This window comes from Colius striatus, chromosome 3 (assembly GCF_028858725.1).
Source record: "Colius striatus isolate bColStr4 chromosome 3, bColStr4.1.hap1, whole genome shotgun sequence".
In the NCBI taxonomy this organism is placed as follows: Eukaryota; Metazoa; Chordata; class Aves; order Coliiformes; family Coliidae; genus Colius; species Colius striatus.
Genome location: NC_084761.1, coordinates 51,009,169 through 51,030,357, shown reverse-complemented (window position 1 = coordinate 51,030,357; position 21,189 = coordinate 51,009,169). Strand labels below are relative to the sequence as shown.

General features: G+C 42.1%; 1 protein-coding gene across 2 annotated transcripts; it reads left to right on the top strand.

Moving 5' to 3' along the window:
- The first annotated feature begins 21 nt into the window (after positions 1-21).
- SARAF (store-operated calcium entry associated regulatory factor) lies at positions 22-8,736 on the top strand. Of its 2 annotated transcripts, none has more exons than XM_061992437.1 (6): positions 22-149; positions 504-679; positions 2,325-2,715; positions 5,464-5,569; positions 7,549-7,652; positions 8,152-8,736. In XM_061992437.1, the coding sequence occupies exons 1-6, from the start codon at positions 56-58 to the stop codon at positions 8,175-8,177; spliced, it is 897 nt and encodes a 298-aa protein (XP_061848421.1). In that variant the 5' UTR covers positions 22-55; the 3' UTR covers positions 8,178-8,736. The 2 variants fall into 2 exon arrangements, with proteins under 2 accessions (XP_061848421.1, XP_061848420.1); XM_061992436.1 differs by having other exon boundaries at positions 5,461-5,569.
- Positions 8,737-21,189: the final 12,453 nt, after the last annotated feature.

Here is a 21,189-nt window from a genome sequence, read left to right as displayed (position 1 = left end):
AGCCAATGGGGGGCACTGTGCGCCCAGCAGAGCGGTGACTCATCCTTGGGCTGTCATGGCGGGCAGCGGCTGGGCGGGGGCTGCTTCTGCGGCCTACCTACTCCTTCTGTGCGCTGCCGCGGGCCCCACTTGGGGCTGGGACCAGCCGGGTGAGAGCTGCGGGGCTCCCTGTGATGCCTCTGCGAGTCCCTGGGGGTTCAAGGAGCCGCGAGCCCCTCAGGTGTCCCTTCCGCCTCTCGCGTCGCCATGGCCGCGGGACCAGGGCGCGGCGGTCTCCCAGGCCCGGGCGCTGCGCAGCGCAGCACTGCGGGGTTACGGCGGCCTGGCGCGGGGTGGCTGACTGGTGTGTTCCCTTCAGCGCATTTGATACTTCTTAAAGCTTCGTCTCTCGAAGAAGCACACTGTTGCGTTCGTTGTATTTTTAGCCTTTTCCTGAGGGGAGCTCCTTCTGGCTAAGGGCAACGCATCCCGACAGACGCTGACCTTAGTGCTACCTCTTTCAGGGCGGGTTCTGTTGAGAGACATCCAGGCACTCACTCTCCACAGAGGTCAGTACACGACATCCCGGCGGACCGCTGCCGTCCCTCAGTTACAGTGCACAGGCGGCACTGCTGGGTGCTCCCGTGTCCCGGAGGTTGTTCAGTGTTACAATAAAGGTTGGGATGGCTACGATGTACAGGTAAATGTTTAAAAATCTCTCCATTTTATAAGATTTAATCAGCATTTAATCAAATTATCTTCCCTAAGACTTGTTAACTTCTGAAGGAGAAAAGAGTAATAGGCTAGGTTGTCAGTTCAGTTTGATTTTTGTTGGACGACCTTTGACAACTAAAACTGAACATTTTGGGTTTGTTTTTTCCGTAACTACTGTATCTAAATCTTTGAAATATCCCTGAAGGCCCTAATGTAAAAACACTGCAGAGCAAACCTTTGTTGATTTTAAAGAAATGTTGCTTGAGTTTGCAAAAATTGAACTCCTTGGAACTCTAGAGGATGCTTTTGCTTTAGTTTTGCTATGTGGGTTTCCAGTCTTCACTAAAGTATAAGTATAGATAAATATAAATATTTGCATCACTTAAGCTCTACCTTTTAAAAATAAAATTTCAGCCTTACTTGCCTGTTAGTACAACAGTGCTAGTTAATAAGAAGACACTTTCTTCTGTCTTGTTAGCTGTTACCTAGGCTTCCCTCAATAGATTAACCAGGAATTAAGCCTGAAGATAATTGTTAAAACTGGTACAGTATTGTAAAAGTGCAGTCGAATTTTACTTGGCTGTTGGTGCTACTGTCATGAATTATTAATTTAGGAACTACTATATTTTTTTTTTCCTTTCCTAAAATTATGTGTTACTTGCAGTTAGAGGTGATAACTAAGTCCACAGTGTGACTGTTAAGTGTTGCATGTGAATGCCTAATGGTATATGTCCCAGTTTCTTTTGATTTCTTTGTGGTGGATGCAAAAGGAATGTGGGTGCACTGGATTTTGGGCTTCCATTATATGTTTTTGTAACTGCCATCTAGTTTGGATGAGAGTGGCAATTAAGTGACTGTTTCACAGGTTATTTTTTTAAGTGTTGCTGTAGCTAAAAAAGGCACACTTGAAAAACTTGTTCAGTAAAGAGTAAAATCTTTCAGAGTTGTAATTCTTCCCTGTTCTGAAAGATCAGTTTGTTTGGGATTTTTTTTTAAGCTTTTAGGGTTTTAGAACATTCTAAGTTAACTTCAAATTCCAATTCCTTTCCAGAATGAGAGTGCTCAGAAATTTCTTACCCTGTGGCCTTCTGTGGGAACTGGGGCTGTTTAGTCTGGAGAAGAGGAGACTGAGGGGAGATCTTATTAACATTTATAAATATCTAAAGGGTGGGTGTCAGGAGGTTGGGACATCCCTTTTGATTATAGTAGATAGTAACAGGACAAGGGGTAACGGGATGAAGCTGGAACACAAAAAGTTCCACTTAAACATAAGAAAAAACTATTTCACTGTTCAGGTGAGGGAGCACAGGCTGCCCAGGGGAGTTGTGGAGTCTCCTTCCTTGGAGGTCTTCAAGACCTGCCTGGACATGTTCCTCTGCGACCTGATCTAGGTGACCCCTGCTTCTGCAAGGGGTTTGGACTAGATGATCTCTGAAGGTCCATTCCAACCTCTTCTCTTCTCTTCTCTTCTCTTCTCTTCTCTTCTCTTCTCTTCTCTTCTCTTCTCTTCTCTTCTCTTCTCTTCTCTGTTAACAATTACAGCTTTATCTCAGAGCATATTTGGGGAAGCAGACAGGTATTTTCCTGTCTGGAGCAGGAGGTTTAATTTAGTATTGTGTTTCTTTTTTCAGTGGCAGTGCCAGGCAGATTTGGCAAACGCCTACCGGTTTGGACAAATGGAAGTGAGCTGTGAAGGCTACGACTATCCTGATGATCCTTACATCTTGAGAGGCTCCTGCAGTTTGCTGTTCAGGCTTGAGCTGACTGAGGGAGGCGAAAGCAAAGTGAAGAACTCTGGAAGCTTTAGCTCTAGCTATTACCAGTCAAGGAAGGATTCTTCTGACTGTGGCACTGGAGCAATTGTTGTAATTGTTCTTCTGGCTCTTGCTTTTGGAGTATACAAGTTCTTCCTCAGTAACCAGCAGCCTCAGCAGAGTTTTGGTGACAGTGATGGATTCACCAGGCCTTCCTGGCAGAGTCAGCAGGCACCTCCTCCTCCTGGTTTTAAGTCCAGCTTCACAGGTAGGGGCCTGAGCCATTTTATAGTACACAAAAGAGCATGTGGGGTTGTCCTGTTTTATCCACAGTAGGTGCAGATGGGATAGACCTGGCCTGCAGCCAGCTTTACATTCTTCTCTTTGCTCCACAGTGAAAATCAGAACTAGGTTTCCCACAGGCTTTCAGGGCAGATTATGCAGCAAGCTGCCTTTTGAACCTTTGAGAAAACAGTTGATGGAGGTATTGTGTACCAGTCCTCTGTTTAACAAGTGCTTCAGTGTAGTCTCAGCATTTGAAAGATTTGACTCCCAGAGCAGAGAACGCTGTCTATGAGCTATCATTAGAGGGGCAACACCCGAATCTGCTGTGTTGCCTTTCATCTGAAGTTGGAAATTGTGTAGCAGCGACAAGGTTGCTGCTAGGAAACTGTGCTGGGTTTTTTTCTTTTGCCAGAAAACTGATGAGTTTTGTTACTTAATAAATGGTCTGCAGTAGACAGGCCTGGCATCTCAGGGAAATAAACATGATTCATCTGGTGTCTGACCAGCTCATTTAACCCTGTCAATATGTGAGCTGCTCACAGCACTGGAACTCACGTTCTGACAAGTTGGATAATCTCTGTATTTGGGGGATTTTTGTAAAATGGAGAAGGGTTTTTTTTCAAGTAAACAAAGCACGAGAATTAAGTTTACTTAGTTGCAGCTTATATTTTAGAAAGACTTGTTAGTGCTTTCTTCCAGGTTCACTCAAGTCTCTTTGCCAACAGAGGGTGCCAGTGTAACTCTTAAGCTGGATACCCTTGTGCAAGGCCTGGACAGCAGGAACTTTCCGATGTACCTGCAGCTGAAAAATAAAGGGACTCTGCTTATGTAGTTTCAGACTTCAGTCTGCACTGCGTGTGCATCTGTGACCTCGTGTGGGCATGTGTGTACCGCTGGTGTTAATTGTGGTAGTTACTAAGAGCCCTGGTTACAAGACAGACTTCTGTCATACTGGGCACAGGCAAAACAGTGAAGAGTTACTAGGGGTATTTTTCTGCCCTGCTCTTTGTCAGTTAATTGCACCCATGCATTTTTCATTGCAAGGGCCTCAAATCTAGCAAGGATAGGGCCTTGAAAATTCATTTTCGTGGTGATTACTGTAAATGATGACAATTAAAATGCTGATTGGGAGCCATATAAGACTTAATGGTATTTTTAATAACAAGTGTAAATGATTTCTCCTTGGATTGCAAACAGTGAGTAAAACCTCTAAAAATATTGTTATATGACTTCACATATTTCGCATGTGCCTTAAATTTTGGAGGTGGAGAAGCAGCTCATCTTGAGTGTATATGTCCATGTGTCCAGGAATGTATTGGTCTTTGAAAATCTGGATGGTAATGACAAGCAATGCTGTTCACTTATTGCTGTTAATAATTAATTTGCCTCCTTACAAATCCCCATTAACGTGCAGAATGTGTCCTGTGAAACTTGTTTGGCTACCCTATCTTAATTAAATTCTACTATTTCTCTGTTAGTGGTTTGACATGGTCTTTAATGTTTACTCTAGATATTTCAACCAAAAAAAATGACTTGATTTTCTGAGTCGGCATTCAGTCACCCTGCTTTTGGACTAACGAGTTGGTTCATCTCCCTGATTAACATTGTTTTTACAATGAATTAAGTATTGTCTTTTTTTGTTCCATATCAGTACAGTTTACTGGATATATAGTTCCAAAGTGAGTTTATCTTTCTCACAATGCATTCAAAATTAAATTAATCATCAATGTAAACTATTATTTAAATTTTTGGGGTTTTTTTTTCCCAAGACTTCAAACAATCCACACCATTTTGAAGACAAACCAGGCCCTGTAACTTACATTCAAAATGTCTGGTTCACTTGTTCAGGGGGACATATTTCAAGGAGACCCTAAAGGTATCTTCAGCCCTTGCTTTTTACACTTTGTTACCTATTAAACCCCTGGTTGAGCTTATTCTTGTGTCACTGGTGTTCTCTAGATCAGAAGACGAACTGCTTTGGATTTGCATTTTTTCTTTTTATTTCTAAATGGAAGAAGTTTGAATCTTGAGTCAGAAGCTCATGTTATCCAGGTCACATGGGGTTTTTTGTTTTTTAAAAAAATAGTCTGTGACTCTCCTGCCCCTACAACCCACTGGAGGCACTTGGCAGTTTCATCATGATATTTGCCAAACCTGATGACTCATGCATGATAAAAACTTTTCAATGTGATTGCAGTTAGCATGTCTTTTGATAACAAATACCAGAGCAGGATTACCAGAAACAATACAAAGTAGTGTTGGCCATTAGACTGAGCCCCTGATACTCAAAATGTGGAGCTGTTGTGAATGAGGTTAGAAACTGTAGGGCTTAGTGGTTGCTGCTGTCTTGGGTCTTACATACCTGCATCTGCTTCCGACCTGCTTGGTGACCTTCAGCAGACTATTCTTTCCTCATTTTCTTTTCAATTTTTGATTCAGCTTGTGTGTTTGTGAAAGTGCAGGCAGGGACTCTTTGCCCTGTTTAGCAAACATCAGTGGTGTGAGATTAAGTGGAGCTAATTTTTAATGTAAAATTTATTTTTGTTATTTTCCTGCTTTCTGAACTGTGGGGCCTTTCAAATTAAGATTGATAAAGAATCTACTGAAGTTGGGAGGAAATTATTGTCTAATTTTTCACTGCCTTTAATAGGAGAGTCTTGCTGCAATAGCTGGCTTCAGGATTAGGTGCCACTAACTGATACGTTTTCCATTTTCATTTTGTTTTAAGAAGACAACAGCTTTGGGACTCATTTCAGTCACGGGACCAATTCGGGACCAGGATTTTGGACTGGATTAGGAGCAGGAGGCTTGTTAGGCTACTTGGCTGGCAGTCACAGGTAAAATATGCATGTTATCAGATCTTAAGTATTTAAGCTTTCAGGGAGTATGCCATATATATATATGTATTTACATTGTTTCTAAGTTTTCACGCCTGTATCATTCAAGCCATAAAATCCTACCTCTAGAACAGTTTTGAGGAGCAATCTAGATCTCCAGCAGCAGAGACATTTTAAACATGTTTCTGAGGAAGAGGAACTGGGAAGACTGAGGTATTTCATTCTGCTGTAGCTGATTACTCTGACTTGACATGTTGGCCTACAAACTTAAAATGAGCATTTAAACAAATCTGTCTGCAGATTGCCTTAAAGCACACATAATAATATTAAGCATAAAACCATCTGTAGATAGATCCCTTGTATCAGTGTCATCTCTCCTGCAGCTGGTCTGGATGGCAGCTGCTCTTCTGTGATACTCCGTGTGGTCAGATTAAAGGGCCTTTAAGCTACAGTCAGTCTCCTAACAGTCTGTGTATGGAAATCCAAGAGATGTGGTTTTCCAGAGGCCTTGTAGGTCATAGGTAAATTGCATTTTGGAAAAACATAACACAAACAGCATACAAGAGCATTTTCAGTGCTGGAGTAAACGTCTGCTGGTCATGTTTGCTAAATACTTTTAAATATTTATAATGCATCCATTTTAGATAAACAGTTTAAAGGCACCAATTGCTGCCATTTTAGGCTTCACTAGGGAAAATGTCTCCTGCAGGGGATCTTTAGAGCCCAAGCAGTTTCCTTTGTTTATGAAATGATTCATGTGTATCCAGTCTAATCCTGTAGGAATTCAGTAATACAACAGATTAAATATAGCCACAAATGGATTTTTTTTTTTTTTTTTTTTACTTAGAAAGCTGGGGACAGGAGTATGTTAAAGCATCTTCCTCCATTGTTTTTTTTTTTTGTTGTTGTTAATGCCAAAAAACTTACTAGGATCTCATTTCTAAAAGTGACTGATGTCTTGATCTCATTGTGTCAAGTAAGATGAAACTGGGGCAGTGATGCCATTAGCAGTAGAAATTGTCTATAAATTCCCTTTGAGTAGAGCTTTGGTGTTTAAAAGTTCATATCTTGAATATGATGATCATAAAGGTCCTTTCCAACCAAAGTGATTCTATGATCTTGTTTTAGTATATGAACTTCGCTAAGAATTCTTTGAAGGTAAAATGTGTTAATAACATGTTATTGACTTGGTATTTCTGAAGACTTAAATGTATGACCCTTGCGTTTAAGCATTGGATTTCTGTGTTGTCTACATACAGATTGGATCCTTGATTTCCTCACATCCCCTCCATTTTATTAGCCACCTCTGTTGTTCGAGAGGTGAATTTTTAAGTCCAAGCACATGAACATACTTCCTAAGTTGTGTTTCTCTTCTTTTAAAACAGTCTTTGGTCCACTATTAGTCTTTTCTTCAGTCACTTGAAAAGATGTGCCTGCAAATGCTGGTGTCGGGAAATGTGAGAGCTATTTGAAAATTTCAAAAGCAGGAAATTCCATATCCATAGAAGCAGGAAATTTAAATCAACGAGTCAAAAGTCATTATATGTCTTACTGATGCAACCTTTTCAAAATAGCGTAGAGAACAGAGGGATGGGTTTTTTTGTTTTACGTATCTGGGATGTAGGTCTTGCCAAAATGCATTCAAGGGTCAGGTGACAAATCTACTTTCTTGACTGATGGAATCTATAAGGTCAGAATTTCAGAGGAAAATATTTCATCATTTTCAACTGTTAGAATCGTTTATCTTGAAGAATGAGATTTAATTTCCTTTTGAAAGTCCACAGATAATATTGTGACAACAATAGATATCCTTGCTGTCAATATGTTAATTACATTAAATAAAGAGATTTTCAGATTTGAAATGACTGCCTGCTTGCAGTTTTCCCTGCAGAGCTGCAATCCCCTTCTTTGGAATGATAGTGACCTTACAACAAATTAAGAAGCTAATTAAGCCTTCCTTCTACTCTGTTTCTCTTCAGAGCACAGCCACGTTCCCCATATTACAGTATGTGGACAGATCCCACAGCTACACCTCCAATGAATTCCACACAAGGCAGCAGTTCTGGAACAAGAACTGCTTCTGGTAAGGCAAAAGACCTCTTAACCTCCTGAAACTGGAGAGACTTTGACCTGTCAAAAGTACATAGATGTTATTTGAAGTTCAGCAAGCATTCTCTGATTTATTGTTCCAATTGGTACAAGTGGGCATGTAACAGTGTCCCTTATTTCTGTCCCTTGTGGAAGTAGGGCAGCTCTGTGGGACATGAAACTCCCTGCAGGCATGCGCTGGGCACAGTACCACCAAGTATTGGGTTTGTCTTCATCTACAAGGTGTGCTACTTTGAGGCTTTCTCCTTTGGTATACACTACACATGCTCTTCTCTAGTAAACGTGTGCAAACATGATTTCTTTGTAGAAAACAGGTTGTCTAATCCTGCAAGAAGAATATTTCTCAGGCCAGTCAGTCCATAGTTGCTTGCTGTTATATTCGGTGTGAATATATTTAACCCATCTCATTTGCCACCTTCCCGGTGTAAAGGCTATAGTGGAGATGACACTTCTTTTTTTTTTTCCCATTGCAGGCTTTGGGGGCACAAGACGAAGATGAAATCTGTGATGTTGCTGCATCTGAATGATCAAACTAAATATTCCTGTGTAACTGCACCTTTTTCATTAGTAGTAGGCTTCAGAAGTGGATATGAGAAGAGGTGTGAAGCACTAGGCAAAGAATTCCTGTCTTTCCCTGTGGAGGTGCAGACTCTTAGCCTCTTGTTTAGGATGCCACAGGAGCATCAGCTTTTTCAAAACAGGGGCTTATCACAAGATACAAAATAAGAAGTTAAGAAAGGTATTAACGGTACCTATATGTCCCTCAATGTTTGAGGGACTCTGGTAATGGTAGATTTAACAGATTTTCCAAGCAAGTAGTTTATTCATGTTCTGGGCTTAATTTAATTGAATCAGAGTTTCTGAGCTTTTTCCTTCGTGGTCCAGCATCTGAAAGGCCTTGTGTGTGATCCACCTAATGGGTGACGCTCTTCAAAGCTACTTGTTTGTCTTTGTAAAATCCATGTAAACGTTCCTGTGAGTGCACTCAGCTACTCTGCTAAGGGTTGGGATTTTTCCTTAGTGAAAAGAGTAAAAGTATAGAGACTGACTAACATTAATGTTTGTGCTGTGTGACTATTGGAGCCAAGATTTGCAGATCTGAGGACAGCCCGTGATTTAGGGTTTCTCCAAGTGGCCGTGCAAACCTGGGGAATTGTGTGTATAAATTATGGGGGGAAAGAAATAAACAAACTGAAGTGAGACAAGATGGTCCTACTCTAATTTGGACCTTTTTCTGGAAGACTGAGGTAACTTTAATTGAGGAGGCTACAGACACTTTCCTCGCATTGAGGCTCCAGACTTTTCTCTTTACAGTGGATGTTAGCAATGCTGTGAATACCTTTTGATGTGAACGATTTGTCCTACTAGATGAGCTGTCCAGGACGCAGTAAAACAAAGGTGCTCATTGCAAAAGGGAAGGGAGCATTCTTAATCCAAAGCTGGTGGTATGTCTAGAACATAGCAAGCTTTGAGACTAAGGAAAGAAAGGAAATGGAATGCCTAATAGGAGGTAAACTTCTCCCAGCTGTACTTTTTTTAAAAACAAAGTGCTGTCAGGGAAGCAGAGAGGAATTGCTTCATTCTGCGATGATATTTTGGGGCTTTGAGAAGTGTCATATTGTTTTTGTGTGATTGACCGTGCCCAGAGAGAGGAATTGCTGTGGGGAAGAAAACAAACAAACAAAAACCCAAAAAACTCCCACAGTAAAGCATCTAAAACAGAGAAATTTATCAGGATTAAGGGGAGTGAGGAGGAATGCAAAATAGGCTGTTTGATCAGAAGGTCTTCTCCAGAGGCCATCCTAATACAGCTTGCAAATTGCGTGTGTGCGTACACACCTTTTCTGTGGTGGCAGCAATCTGAGAAGCAGAGCTTTCATCCTTGTGACAATACTGTGTCTGGGAATTGATGTAAACTATTAACAGCAGAAGCAAAGTACTGTTTTGCTGATCCAAGCTGTATCTCCACAAGGAGATGTAGCAGATATGGTTAATCTAGGAAAGTGACTTTGGCGATTTTCATTGAAAAGCAGTTATGTCCATTCATGAGTACAGAAATAATTGGCTCAAATCGTAATGTCTGCATTCAATGTGTGGCTTAAGCAACAACAACAAAAGAACTTTAAGTCAACAGAACCTATGTTGTAGAGGTATAGAGCTTGCACTGAAAACGTGGTAAACCGTGATAATTTTGAAATTTTACCATGATAAAATTGGTAACTTGAAGATAAAATTGTGGTTTGCTGCTCAGATCTGTTTGAGGATTGGGGCAAAATACCTTTGATAACAGCCTGCTTTATCAATCTGGAAAGGGAAATGGCAAAGACCTTGCTGTTGGCCTATTAGAAAGTTTTACCTTTTGTTAGGAAAAGTACATATATTTGGTCAAAAAGATAAAAGAATCGTTTTTTTTTAATGGAGTCTGTACTTAAAAATAAGTGTATTCAGGTTTAAACTTGTCATAGGCAATGCTCTCTGCCAACTAATTACATAACAATGAAACTGGATTTTTGCTAACTAGGTAGTTTGAAGCTGAACTTTGCTTTCAAATTATGACATGTTATGAAATGTTTGAGACAATGTTTTCATTTGTATTTATCGTTCCTGCATGAAATGTGATTTGATGCATAAACCTGATGAATTACCCAAGTTCCTGACTCTGTAGGATATTTTTTTCCCTTCCCTTTGATAAAGCAGTGAAATACAGGAATAAGGAGTGTTTTTCTCTTTGAAGCACTATCTTGAGGCCTGCAGGGGTGGCACTATCGGTTTTTCAGGGTTGGCTGTGTCTCCTACTTCCTGGGTGGTGTCATGACATCCTTTACCCCCAGACACAGAGCTGGTAAGCTGTATGTTGTTTCAGCAAAAGAAGACAATACGGGGAATGGAGTTATTGGCTGGCTTTTCAATAACAAAATACTGAACCAGCAGAAAAGCTCCATTATGTTGGCAAGTTCTTTGGTTTACAAGGTGATTAGCAGAACCTTTCAAAAGAAGTTATGTTCAGTGCTGCCATTCCCTGATGTGGATATATCGGAATAAGCAGCTGGGATAAGCAGCTGATGGGTCTGCTGCTTACACTGGAAATGTGTCACTGCTGAACAGACATGGCCTGCGGATAGAAGTCCTTCAGCTTCTTGGCAGCAGCAAAGTGGGGTTAAAAAGGCTTGCAAATTTTGATATCACAGTTCAAGGATGTTGGTGAGGCCTCTGAATGAAAAGAACTTGTGGAAGGCAGATTTAAGAGCTCATACTTGTGAGAGACCTTTAGCGTCCTTCAAGAATATCTGATCTGGAAGGTCCTAGTCTTCCTTCTGCTCCTGGACAGGATTCTGGCAGCATATTCACAGCAACTGCATAGTTGCAAAGGCATATATGTAAATGTTTAAACAGCTGAATGCTGCTGTAGGATAGTTGCAGTTCCGCTTGGCACCTGAGACTACTGCTGTTCATACTCAGATATGGCTTATACCTCCTCACACAAAGCTAAAGCTCATTACAGAAACAAAACTCCTGTTTTACAGCTGATTTCCCCTGAAGCATGTGATGAAAGAAAAAAAAGATGCTCAGAGATAAGCTGTCTCTATGAAACTCTGTCTTGTGACTCAGCTCACAGGTCAGATCTTGGCTGCCATGCCATGCAACTTGCTCTTTTCTCTGGATGCAAGGGATGTGTTACTCATCAGCAAGGCCAGCAGATGGTGTGCTGTGGAGTTTTTTTTTCCATCATCATCACTTTGTAGCACCAAGTTCTAAAAGGGAAATCAGTCAGGTAGCATCACTTCCAGCACTAGGAGCTGTTGCACAGAGAACTTGGAATAAAGTACCAAGCAATGCCTGCCTGCACAACCATCTAGAAGCTAAACTTGCAGTATTTGTATGGAGCACCAACTGAGAGGGTTTGTATTTTTCCATTCTTAATAAAGCAAATTATTCGTATGGCTTAATACTTTCAGAGTACCTATCAACCAGTGACTGGTACAGAAATAGCTCATCTGCCTACAAAGTAAAGTGTAATAGCAAAACCACACAAAACCCACAAAGTGGTGAAGATGCAATCTGTGCCAGCAGCCAATGCTGTTGTCTTGTGTGTAATGAAACATAGTGTCAGGTCTCTTGTCCTTCTGTGCTTACTGGCACAGTTCAGAGTGAGGTGCTGCAAGGTTGAGGGTCATGTCCTCTGGCATATTTTGCTGAAACCTTCCTCTGCAGACGGTTTCCTTGCTTTCCCAGTACAGGGTCTGACTATAGTAGTCTTTACTTTCTGACATCTCTGTTCCTATTGTGTCGGTGTTTTGTCAGTGCTAGTGCAAATAATCAGCAGACAGTGGCCTGTATTTCTTATCTCCCGCTGTCTTTGGTCTTAGAGTTCCCTCTGTTCCTGTTGAATGTCCACATTTCTTCAAGTAAGGAAGTGACAAGCTCTTGCAACAAGTACATTGGGCCTGGAATGGCTGGAGTGGGTTGAGATGAAGTCAGGGGAGCAAGCTGTCAGGCTGCAAATTGACCTTTGTGGGCAGCGTGTCCATGAGAACTTTTTCCAGCTTTCTGTCAGAGAAGCATTTCTGTTGAGAGTACAGTACTGGTAGCTGGTGGCTGGAGCAGATTAAGGACTGGTGAACTGGCAGCAAGGAGAGGACTTGAAAACATTTCCTCCATCCTACCTTAGGAATGACTAAGACTTGTGTAACCAGGAAGCTGGCCTGGGATGTGCTAGCTCAGGCACTCCACAGGCATGCCATTGCAAATCCTATAGGTCGATGTATGTTTAAAGATAAGAGATGCTTCTGAAAATGCCACGATGCTGGTGCCAAGCACATGAAAGGGCACTTGCTGCTGCATCCATGTTTCCTGCTGCAGTGTTGTCTTGGAATGAACGGGCAAGGCCGGAAACAGAAAGAGCAGCAAGCAAACATGAAGGGTAGCAAGTTTAGACCAACACTAGCCAAAGTCAAGCTTGGAGGTGGAGCCTTTGCCCCCATATGTCCTGCCTGCTCACTCTTCTGACACAGCAGCAGGAAATACTAGCAGCTCTTAAGAACAGTCGTGTCAGGATTATTTTCATGGGCTTGAAAGTTTCCTCCTGCACCCCTAAAGAAGTCCTAAGGGCAATTATCCATTATATGGATTGAAACCTTTCACTCTGAGGACCATCTAAGCTGTAGCCCAATTCAGTCTTCAAACTGTCCTCTGCCAAAGTTGGGGACAAATCATCATCTGCTCAAATACCAGTTTCTCTGAGTTACTGCACTGGGAATTTTTGCCGCTTTACTAGATTTGACTTCCCTGGCACTGAAACTCTGCTTCACAACTGTATTTGGATATTATTGTAAAGAATCCTCTGAGATTTGGCCTTGAAATCATAGCCCTGAGACTGTGGCCCTTGCTATCCATCCTCTGTAGGCCTCCTGTGCCCTTGTAACCAGCATGTGGGAGTGTATTTATTGAGGCAGCACTGGAATTATCAGCAATCCAAAATACCTTTTGCTGCTGAGTAATGGGAGTTACTGATCTCCCAGCTAACTCCTGTAGTAATTTTCATGTCATTTAGCAGCTGTAAATGCATCACCTCTGCTTTAATGGACTGAAAACAATTGTGGTTGAGGGGAAAAAGAAAAAGCATAATGAATGCAGATAAAATACTGAGGCGGAACAACTTTGCAGAGCTGACCTTCACGCTGGGAATACTTGTATCAACATTCTTTTTCCAGGAGGAGTATTCTATTGCTGGGGATTTGAGTAACACCACCAGAGCTTTCTGCAGCACTGCAGCAAGAGACTTCGAACTGTAACAGGTTTGGTGTTTGATACAGTCAGACCTGTTTTGGGGCTCTTTGTAGTTTGATACAGAGCTTGCAAAAAATGGTAGTGGTAACAAGTAAAGTCAGATGAGTGTAGAAATTCGTGTGGTCAGGAGCATAGAGAGAAACAAACTGATCCACGATGTTTCTGAAATCAATCTCAGAAGTAAGCTGAAACAGCTCAGAAAGTTTTTCCTGTCCTTGCTTTGAGTCAAGGAGATCCTGCTCAGGACAAATTGTCATCTGCTGCTGACACCTACTGTCAGCGGTGAAGTGCTTGTTTCCTTATGTAGGCAAATCCTCTGCCCTGATCTTGACTTAGAAAACCAGCCAGGCCCCTGGGGTCACTGTTGGAGTGTGCTTCTCTCTTGGCAAGCCTGGCTGGTTAATTCTACATGCTCTCCTTCATAACAGGTGGAAGGATTTATTCCCCTTTTAACAAGGAGCCGGGGATTAGGCTGTAGCTAAGTGAATATGTATAGAGCCAAAACAATGCAAGTATAGGTTATGAGAGGGAAACCACACTTGAATCAAGTACTCACTCCAGTTTTACCCAAGCTGTTAATACATTCCCTTTAGCTCAGCTGATGCAGCTGCTAAAGAGAAATTAGGGTTTTGACAGATTTTGGTTTAAACAGATTTAGCAGACAGATTTAAGTTTTGGATTTTTACATTTGAAAGCCGCTTTGGGCATAACTGAGAAACAGAACTTTCTGCTGCAGCTGAGAGATGAACACAACATAAACCTTGAAGAGCAGGGCAGAGCTAGGAGTCCCAGATAGGAACCAGTGAGCATTTCTGGCTTCATTATGCTACCAGGGCATCTGTTTCTCTCCAGTCCTTGTTTGCTTAATCACCTGGGAGGCCTCTATTGCTACCACTTAGACTCTACTTGGCTGACGTCCAAGCCAAGAGGCTGTGGGTGAGGGAAGATTGTATTTTATGACCTTTGGACAGCATGTCAGGAGGGGCCCAGGAAGACAGCTGAGCTAAAGGAATGTTTCATGCTCTGGAATGATAAATGAAGCAAAAGCAAGGAGTAGTCAGCAACAGAGACTTTTGAAAAACAATGTAGGATGCTCTGGTGACGCCTGTTGACATACTGGAGGGTGTTCTTGTGCCTCATGGCTTGCAACATGGTCAAGGAGCTGCATCCCAGAGTCTCCATGTGGCTTAAAGGACATTCAGCTGCTGGGTCAGGCTGTCCCTGCTAGTCTCTTCCCCTCCTCCCAAATGTAAGGCCTAACCATACATTTTCCCAATCTTGCCAGCTTGTCTCAATACAAGCCCTCTTGTTTACAAAACTGATGCTTCCCACAGCATGTTGTAAAAGCCAAAACCAAGATGAGATGGAAAGGCTGAGGTGATTTCTCAGAAAGTCAACACATTGGTAACAATGGACTTCAGGCACAAATGAAAAAAAACCTAGATCTTGAATTCCAGAAGAAGGTGCTAATGGCCTCCATCAGGATCCCATAATGGGGTAGACAGAGCCTTCCTCTGAGGCAGGGTGACAGCTCTTATATCCTTATCTACAAGGATGAGTCTCCTCCTAGTACACAAAGGTAATGCTAACTGAAAAGAGCTTTTTCCAGTACCTGTTTTTTTCTCTTGAAATTCTGCAGACAGCATACCTGTAATTGCACTAGAGCTTTTGCTGGCAGGTATGAAAGAAGAGCATGGGTCTTTTGCATTCCTGTCCCAAAATATGTTCTTGGAGGAAAATTTAAAGGTTGATCAAACTTCGTAATAAGTTCAGATATTTGTCACCTCCTTACTCATCGTTTCTGTTAGACTCATGATTTGACTAAGCCCTTACTGCATTCAAACACTTTCAAACTTTGCAGACAAGACCACTAAACAAATGATAATTTTTCGAAGTGCCAGGCCAGAGTAGGTAATGTTACCTGTCTTCAGGGAAGTTTGTACATGAAACATTAACTTTAAGATTTTGATGATGAAGAAAATCCACATTCTTTCACCTCAGTAAGCGGCCTGATTTTCCATTAAATTCAGGAGAAAAGGCCTGGTCAACACTTTAGATAACTATGCCGTTTTTACTGAAAATCCTAAATCAATGAAAAGACAATTATTCAATACTTGATTTGCATTTCAAGAGATGGAGCTGATAGTCTGTGCTATGTTATAGTGGTCACATCACTTCTTAACCGACAGAAGATAGATCTTAAGATTTCATAGAGCTTAACACATCTTATAAATGTTAAGAAATAAAATCTCATGTGTACTAGTCTACATTTCCACCCAGGACTGGGATGTTGTAGGAGCTGCTTCTAGCTGTAGCAGTCTGCTTTTATAAGCTGTGTGAGAATTGTAGGGAGAAGAATCACCTATTATTAGCACGAAATGGAACTTGTATTTTGCTTTTTTTTTAATTAACTTTTTCAGCTTATTTCTCCCTAACAATTTACCATGCAACTGAAGCCCGGATGACAACTGTATCTGTCCCAGAGACTGTCTCCCAGAGGGTTGGTCAGCAAGGGGACAATTAACAGGACTGGCATAATTTTCCTATCTTGCAGTAGTGCCTCAGGGAAATGGATCTTACTGAGCACTGCATCTCCCCACTAAAACACAATCCCCATCCTGCTGGGCACACAGACAAAGGCTAGGGCAGGAACCACCCTCCAGGGATAGGTGGGATGCGGGTTTTTCTGGTTCCTTTCTGACACTGTGGGCAGGGTTTTGACAGAGATGAGCTGCAGATACTCCAGTGAAAGAGTGAAAAAGGAGACATTCCTAACTGGAGTTTGAAACTGAACTGCCCATTTAGGTCAAGCGTGAAGTGGCAGCTGTTGCCTAGAGCTATAATTTGGAGGCTTTTTTTCCCCCTGGCTTCCCTTTCAGGAAAAAAAGGGGGGTGGTGGGGGAACAACAGAAAAGTAATTTTCTCTGCACAGTGCACTGAATTTTCTATATTTCAAAGAAAAGTTAGGCTCCGCTTAAATCTGGGCATTAGCTGGTATTATCCTGCTGTGACAAAAGTGCATACTGATTATATGCATGGATAATATTCATAGATATCTAATGCATATGCTAGTGTATTACAAAACTGCCTCCCCAAAAGGGTAAAAGTCTCTGGTGGTCCTTTTGTGGTAGACTTTAACTGAGTTTATTCACATATGGACGTCACAACTCTCATCTTTTCTGCAATTTCTGCTGTTGTAACCCAGTCAGCAGAACCAGGATGCTCAGTACTGACTGGCACCAAAATTGTCTTTTAGCATACAGACTTACTTATCTTGTTTGTGCAAAGTTTACACCAAGGGGTCTTTCCTTCCTTTCTTTGTATAGTAGCTATGCAAAAGGGGTCTATTTCTCACAAAGACATGCTTATCTTGTCTGTCAAAGGGTGTCTTTTCTTCCCTTCTTTGTATCTTTGGTATCAAAGGGGGAAACCAAGAGACAGGACTGCAGCCGAGTCCTGCTGCACAACCACACCTTCTTCCTAAAGAGGGCCTTGCTCCTCCTCTTACACAGTAATTGCCCATTACATCCTCTCTCCTCCCCACGTAATCCCTGTTCCTGTCAATTAGCCAGCAGCAAAGAGCAGAGGGCTGTTGCTCAAGAAACAGTTGCGCATCCAGAGAACTGTTGTCAAACAGCAGGCATGCACCGTTCCCTACCAAGTCCAGTTACACCAGTGCAATCTCCTCTGCCCCCATAAGAGAAGGGCTTTACAAAGTTTTACGTGTTGCAGCTGCACCTCAGTCTCAGCGTTAGCATTGTAACTCCAAGTACTTTACCCTCCCCTCCAAACAGTTACTTGGGCAACCATATTTGTCTGGTTTAGAAGGCTGGCATCGGTGCAGAGGGTTAGGTGCTACGTGCCTAGCCCTGACACCCAACTGCACCGCAGCTTCCAGCTCCAAACTTGAGAGCAGGTTTTCCATAGCACTGAGTACTTACCAGCACTCCCTGAGATCATTTGGAAACCCATAAATGGGAGCTGTATAAAGCCTGGTGGCACAAAATTCACCTCTCAGAGCAACTCAAAACAAATGGGACTAGACAATGTGTGTTTGTGCCAGGCTGGTGCTTTGCATCGGGTGGCTGTGGCGGGTGATGTCCAGCAGCCGCAGCCTATGCATTGGATTTACTGCTCAGTGCAATCAGAGCCACAGCAGTGGGTGACAGGTACCATGGTAGGAGCCAAAAGACGTTTTGAAAAGGCAATGTAAAAATAGGTAGAAATCTTAAGTTTGATGACTTGTAGTAGAGAAATGCCCTTTAAGTAGAAAAAATACTTTTTAAGGTACTTACCTGAAAAAGTCTTTGCTTTCCTTCAGCCTTCCTTTGTGCCATATGAAATTACAGCTTTGACAAAGTTTGCCCCTTCACAGGATCAACTGCTATCCAAGACGTTAGCAGAACCTAACCAAGTGCAATCTAATCTGTGTTCTTTCCTGAAAGAGCTAAGAATGAGTACCTATGTTGTACCTATACCATCTGTAAATTGGTATTCCTACAAACTGCCTTGCATTCATTTTTAGGCAGAAGAGCTAACCTGGCATGTCCACTGACCCTGCAAGGTGGCACGAGCCTACGCTGCTGACCAAATTGGAGCTCTTTGGAGAGGTAGTTTTAACATGTGGTTTTTTTAGTGATCCTGCAGAAACCTTCATGCTGGAAGGAGGGAGGAGCTGCCACGGTGGAACAGCTACACGTTGGAGATTTTTAGTGACTATGTGGGAAAAAAAAAATAGATTCCTGTCATCATGACACTTGCATGTTCTGAAAGCTGTAGAAAGAGCTTTTTCAGAAGGATTAATGCCAGAAATTCTGAAATTTGAGTAGTGCTCCGTAGAGCTTGAATTTTTTTGTTCATTCTGACCTTCAAACAGGAGACGTAAACAGCAAACGACTCGAAAGAAAAAACAACTGAGACCTTTTTTAACCCAGGCAGCAATGCTCTTTCTCCAGTAGCACCGAAAGAGCACAGAATCATTAAGGTTAGAAAAGACCTTTAAAGAGCCACAGGTTAACCTAGAACTGCCACATCCACCACACAATACTACAAAGTGTATGTATTGTGTGAGGCTCTGAATAGCTTTTTAGAAGTTCTGATGAGTCTACATTGCATTTTTAAAGCAAGTGCTTGTAGGGTCTATTTTCCTGCCAGTGAAGCAATTAATATTTAAGGTTTTTTTAGAGCAATGGAACCATAAACACATTTTTACAACGTTAACATAGACAGAGCTAATTGGCAGTACTTGCAGAGTACAAAAGTTGAGAAATCTAGTCAGACTGGTTTCTGAAAGGTGAAAGAGATCTCTGTTGAAGTGATAAACATTAAAATACTATTAAGATAACATTAACAGGGGTGCTTTCAGAGAAGCTTAAGCAATCTGGTCACTCAAAAAAAAAAAACCCTACTCCAAACTGCTGAAGAAAACTTGATGGTGCAAAAAAAACCCTGATTCCAAGGAATGAACCAAAAAGGGCACTTATGTCAAATACAATTGTGAAATTATACACAAAGGAAAGAACCTAACTTCCCTCAGGAACCTCGTAGCCTCTAAAATGCTTTAACAGTTCTTGATGCAGTGCCTTTGTTTTTGTAACAGATGGGTGCTAATACTTAAGTGTGCTTTCTATTACAAACCCAGTTTCTCCCCAGCTGATCCAGAATGGAAGCAATCCATCTTAGCATTAATGTCAAGTTCCTTGCTTTGGCAGTTTTTATTTACTATTGCCTTTTTCCTTTGCAGATGTTGAGGGCTTTGATATGAACAGTTTCTTTCAGGATACATATTCACTGCAGAATTATCTACATTCAAGCTGCTCAAAAGCATTCCGTCCACAGAATCATTGCTGTAGCCACTTCTGTGTGCCACTAAGACTTCTTGGGGTGCACATGTGGGAGTTTTTGGAAAGCACTGGAGAACAGCACTTGACTTCTGGTGCAGCCAAAGAGTGGTATAATTTGAGTTTTAACCTATAAATCTGATAGGGCAGCCCCTACAGTTAAGGGGGTTTGTGAATGGCTGAGACTTGACTTAGGGGTGATGTTCAACTTTGAGCTTTCAAAGGAGCTTTTCAGCCTGGAAGGCATCTTTTGTCTTGGGGCTGGGGTAAGAAGAGCACTAAGCAAAGAGCCCTCTGTAAATCAAGCAAGTTCTTCAGGAGGAGGGGACAGGCAACAGTGATGTCAAAACCACTTACGGAAGCTGGATTGAAGGCTGGGTTAGATTTTTCAGGGCCAAGTAGACTCAGCCAGTCACATCTGTCCCTTTTGGAAAGGCAAAGTTTTGACCTGAGTCTGTCCTCCCAATGCGCTCAGGTTTACGGGCCTTGAAGAGCAGCTCAGAGCTGCAGCCCGTGTCAGTACCAGTGCGCAGCTGTGGGCCAAGCACCTCATGCCACACTGTGGGGAACTAGCCCAACACGTGGGGGTTGCAAAACCATGATGCTTTGGCAAGGGACCTCAGGGTAAGATTTTAGGGCATCCCCTTTCAAATAAATCCATAACTTTGTGTGTATATATATATATAAAAATATATACAAGTCCATAACACACTTGTATTACAGCGTTCCTTTTCTGGATGAAGAAAGCGAGAGACAGGTAGATATGGAACCAGAAATATTTAAGAACTAGGCCAGTTGGTGAGGACTGCAGGCACAGTTGGCATTTCGGTAACTGCTAAGGAATGTTTGTAAAGACAAACAAAAAATAAAATTATACGGTGAAGAAACTTTCAGAATGTATATTGTAAAGGGCATTTAATTTTTTTTCATCGGGTGGGATACATTCAAAGTCCTTTAAACAACCTGGAAAATGAAGCCTTTTTGAAAGAAAGATTATTGATAAGCTTTGCAAACTTTTACTCAGAAGCTTTCTGAAAGCTGTGCCACCACGTTAACAGTTAAAAAAAGCACCAAAGCAGTACAAGAATTCACTGTTATATCCACTGAAAAAGATCCCTCCAGCACAAAGCCCAAATCACCACAGGTCTGCATCAAACACTGAAAAAGATATGCAAAAACTTGACTCATGACTGAACTGCAGTGGGATTTTAAATCCAGGGGCAACAGCAGGTGCCTGTCACAGACACTTTGGTGAGGAGGGCGGCAAAGTGCATCCACTGCAGACCCCAAAGTTGGGGCTGGGAAGGGTAACACTCACCATCTCCAAGTGTATTCTTCATCACACTTTGGGGCGGGTCCTAAAATGCAAGTGTTTGTCTAAGTATTGATGTAAGTAATTATGTGGGCTTGGATTCTGACAAAGAAAGAAGTGGCTCTGGAGGAGGCAGTGGGCTGTGGCCTGCACCCCATGGCCTGGTCCTCACAGTCAGGCCCACAATATTCCATTAAGCGTGGTGCGGTCGCTGTGAAGCCAGACTCCTCTAACCTGCTCTACACGGCCTTCAGGAGACTGGCTTCATCACAGCCTTTACCGAGGGCAGTTAGAAAAGAAACAACTTCCAAAAACCCAGCAAAGAAAAATTGTACCTTTGAAAAGAAAGAACCACTGTTTGGGTTCTTCATTTAGGATTGGAAGTTACCATCGACCCAGCTGTGAATGGCCACTCTTGTGCTCTCCATTGTAGTGTGGCGACGGCAAGCAAGTGCATGGTCAAGCTCTGCAAGAGCAGCCTTTTTTCCCCTAGTTTTGGAACAAAGAGGAATCACTGCGGAGGTCTGGGGTCCTACCATGGCTCAAGGTGATTTACATTAAAATATAAAGGG

Coding starts and splice junctions, on each gene's coding strand:
- SARAF (XM_061992436.1), top strand. CDS start 56: ATGGCGGGCAGCGGCTGGGCGGGGGCTGCTTCTGCGGCCTACCTACTC. Junction 680..2,324: donor GGGATGGCTACGATGTACAG/GTAAATGTTTAA, acceptor TTCTTTTTTCAG/TGGCAGTGCCAGGCAGATTT. Junction 7,653..8,151: donor TGGAACAAGAACTGCTTCTG/GTAAGGCAAAAG, acceptor TTCCCATTGCAG/GCTTTGGGGGCACAAGACGA.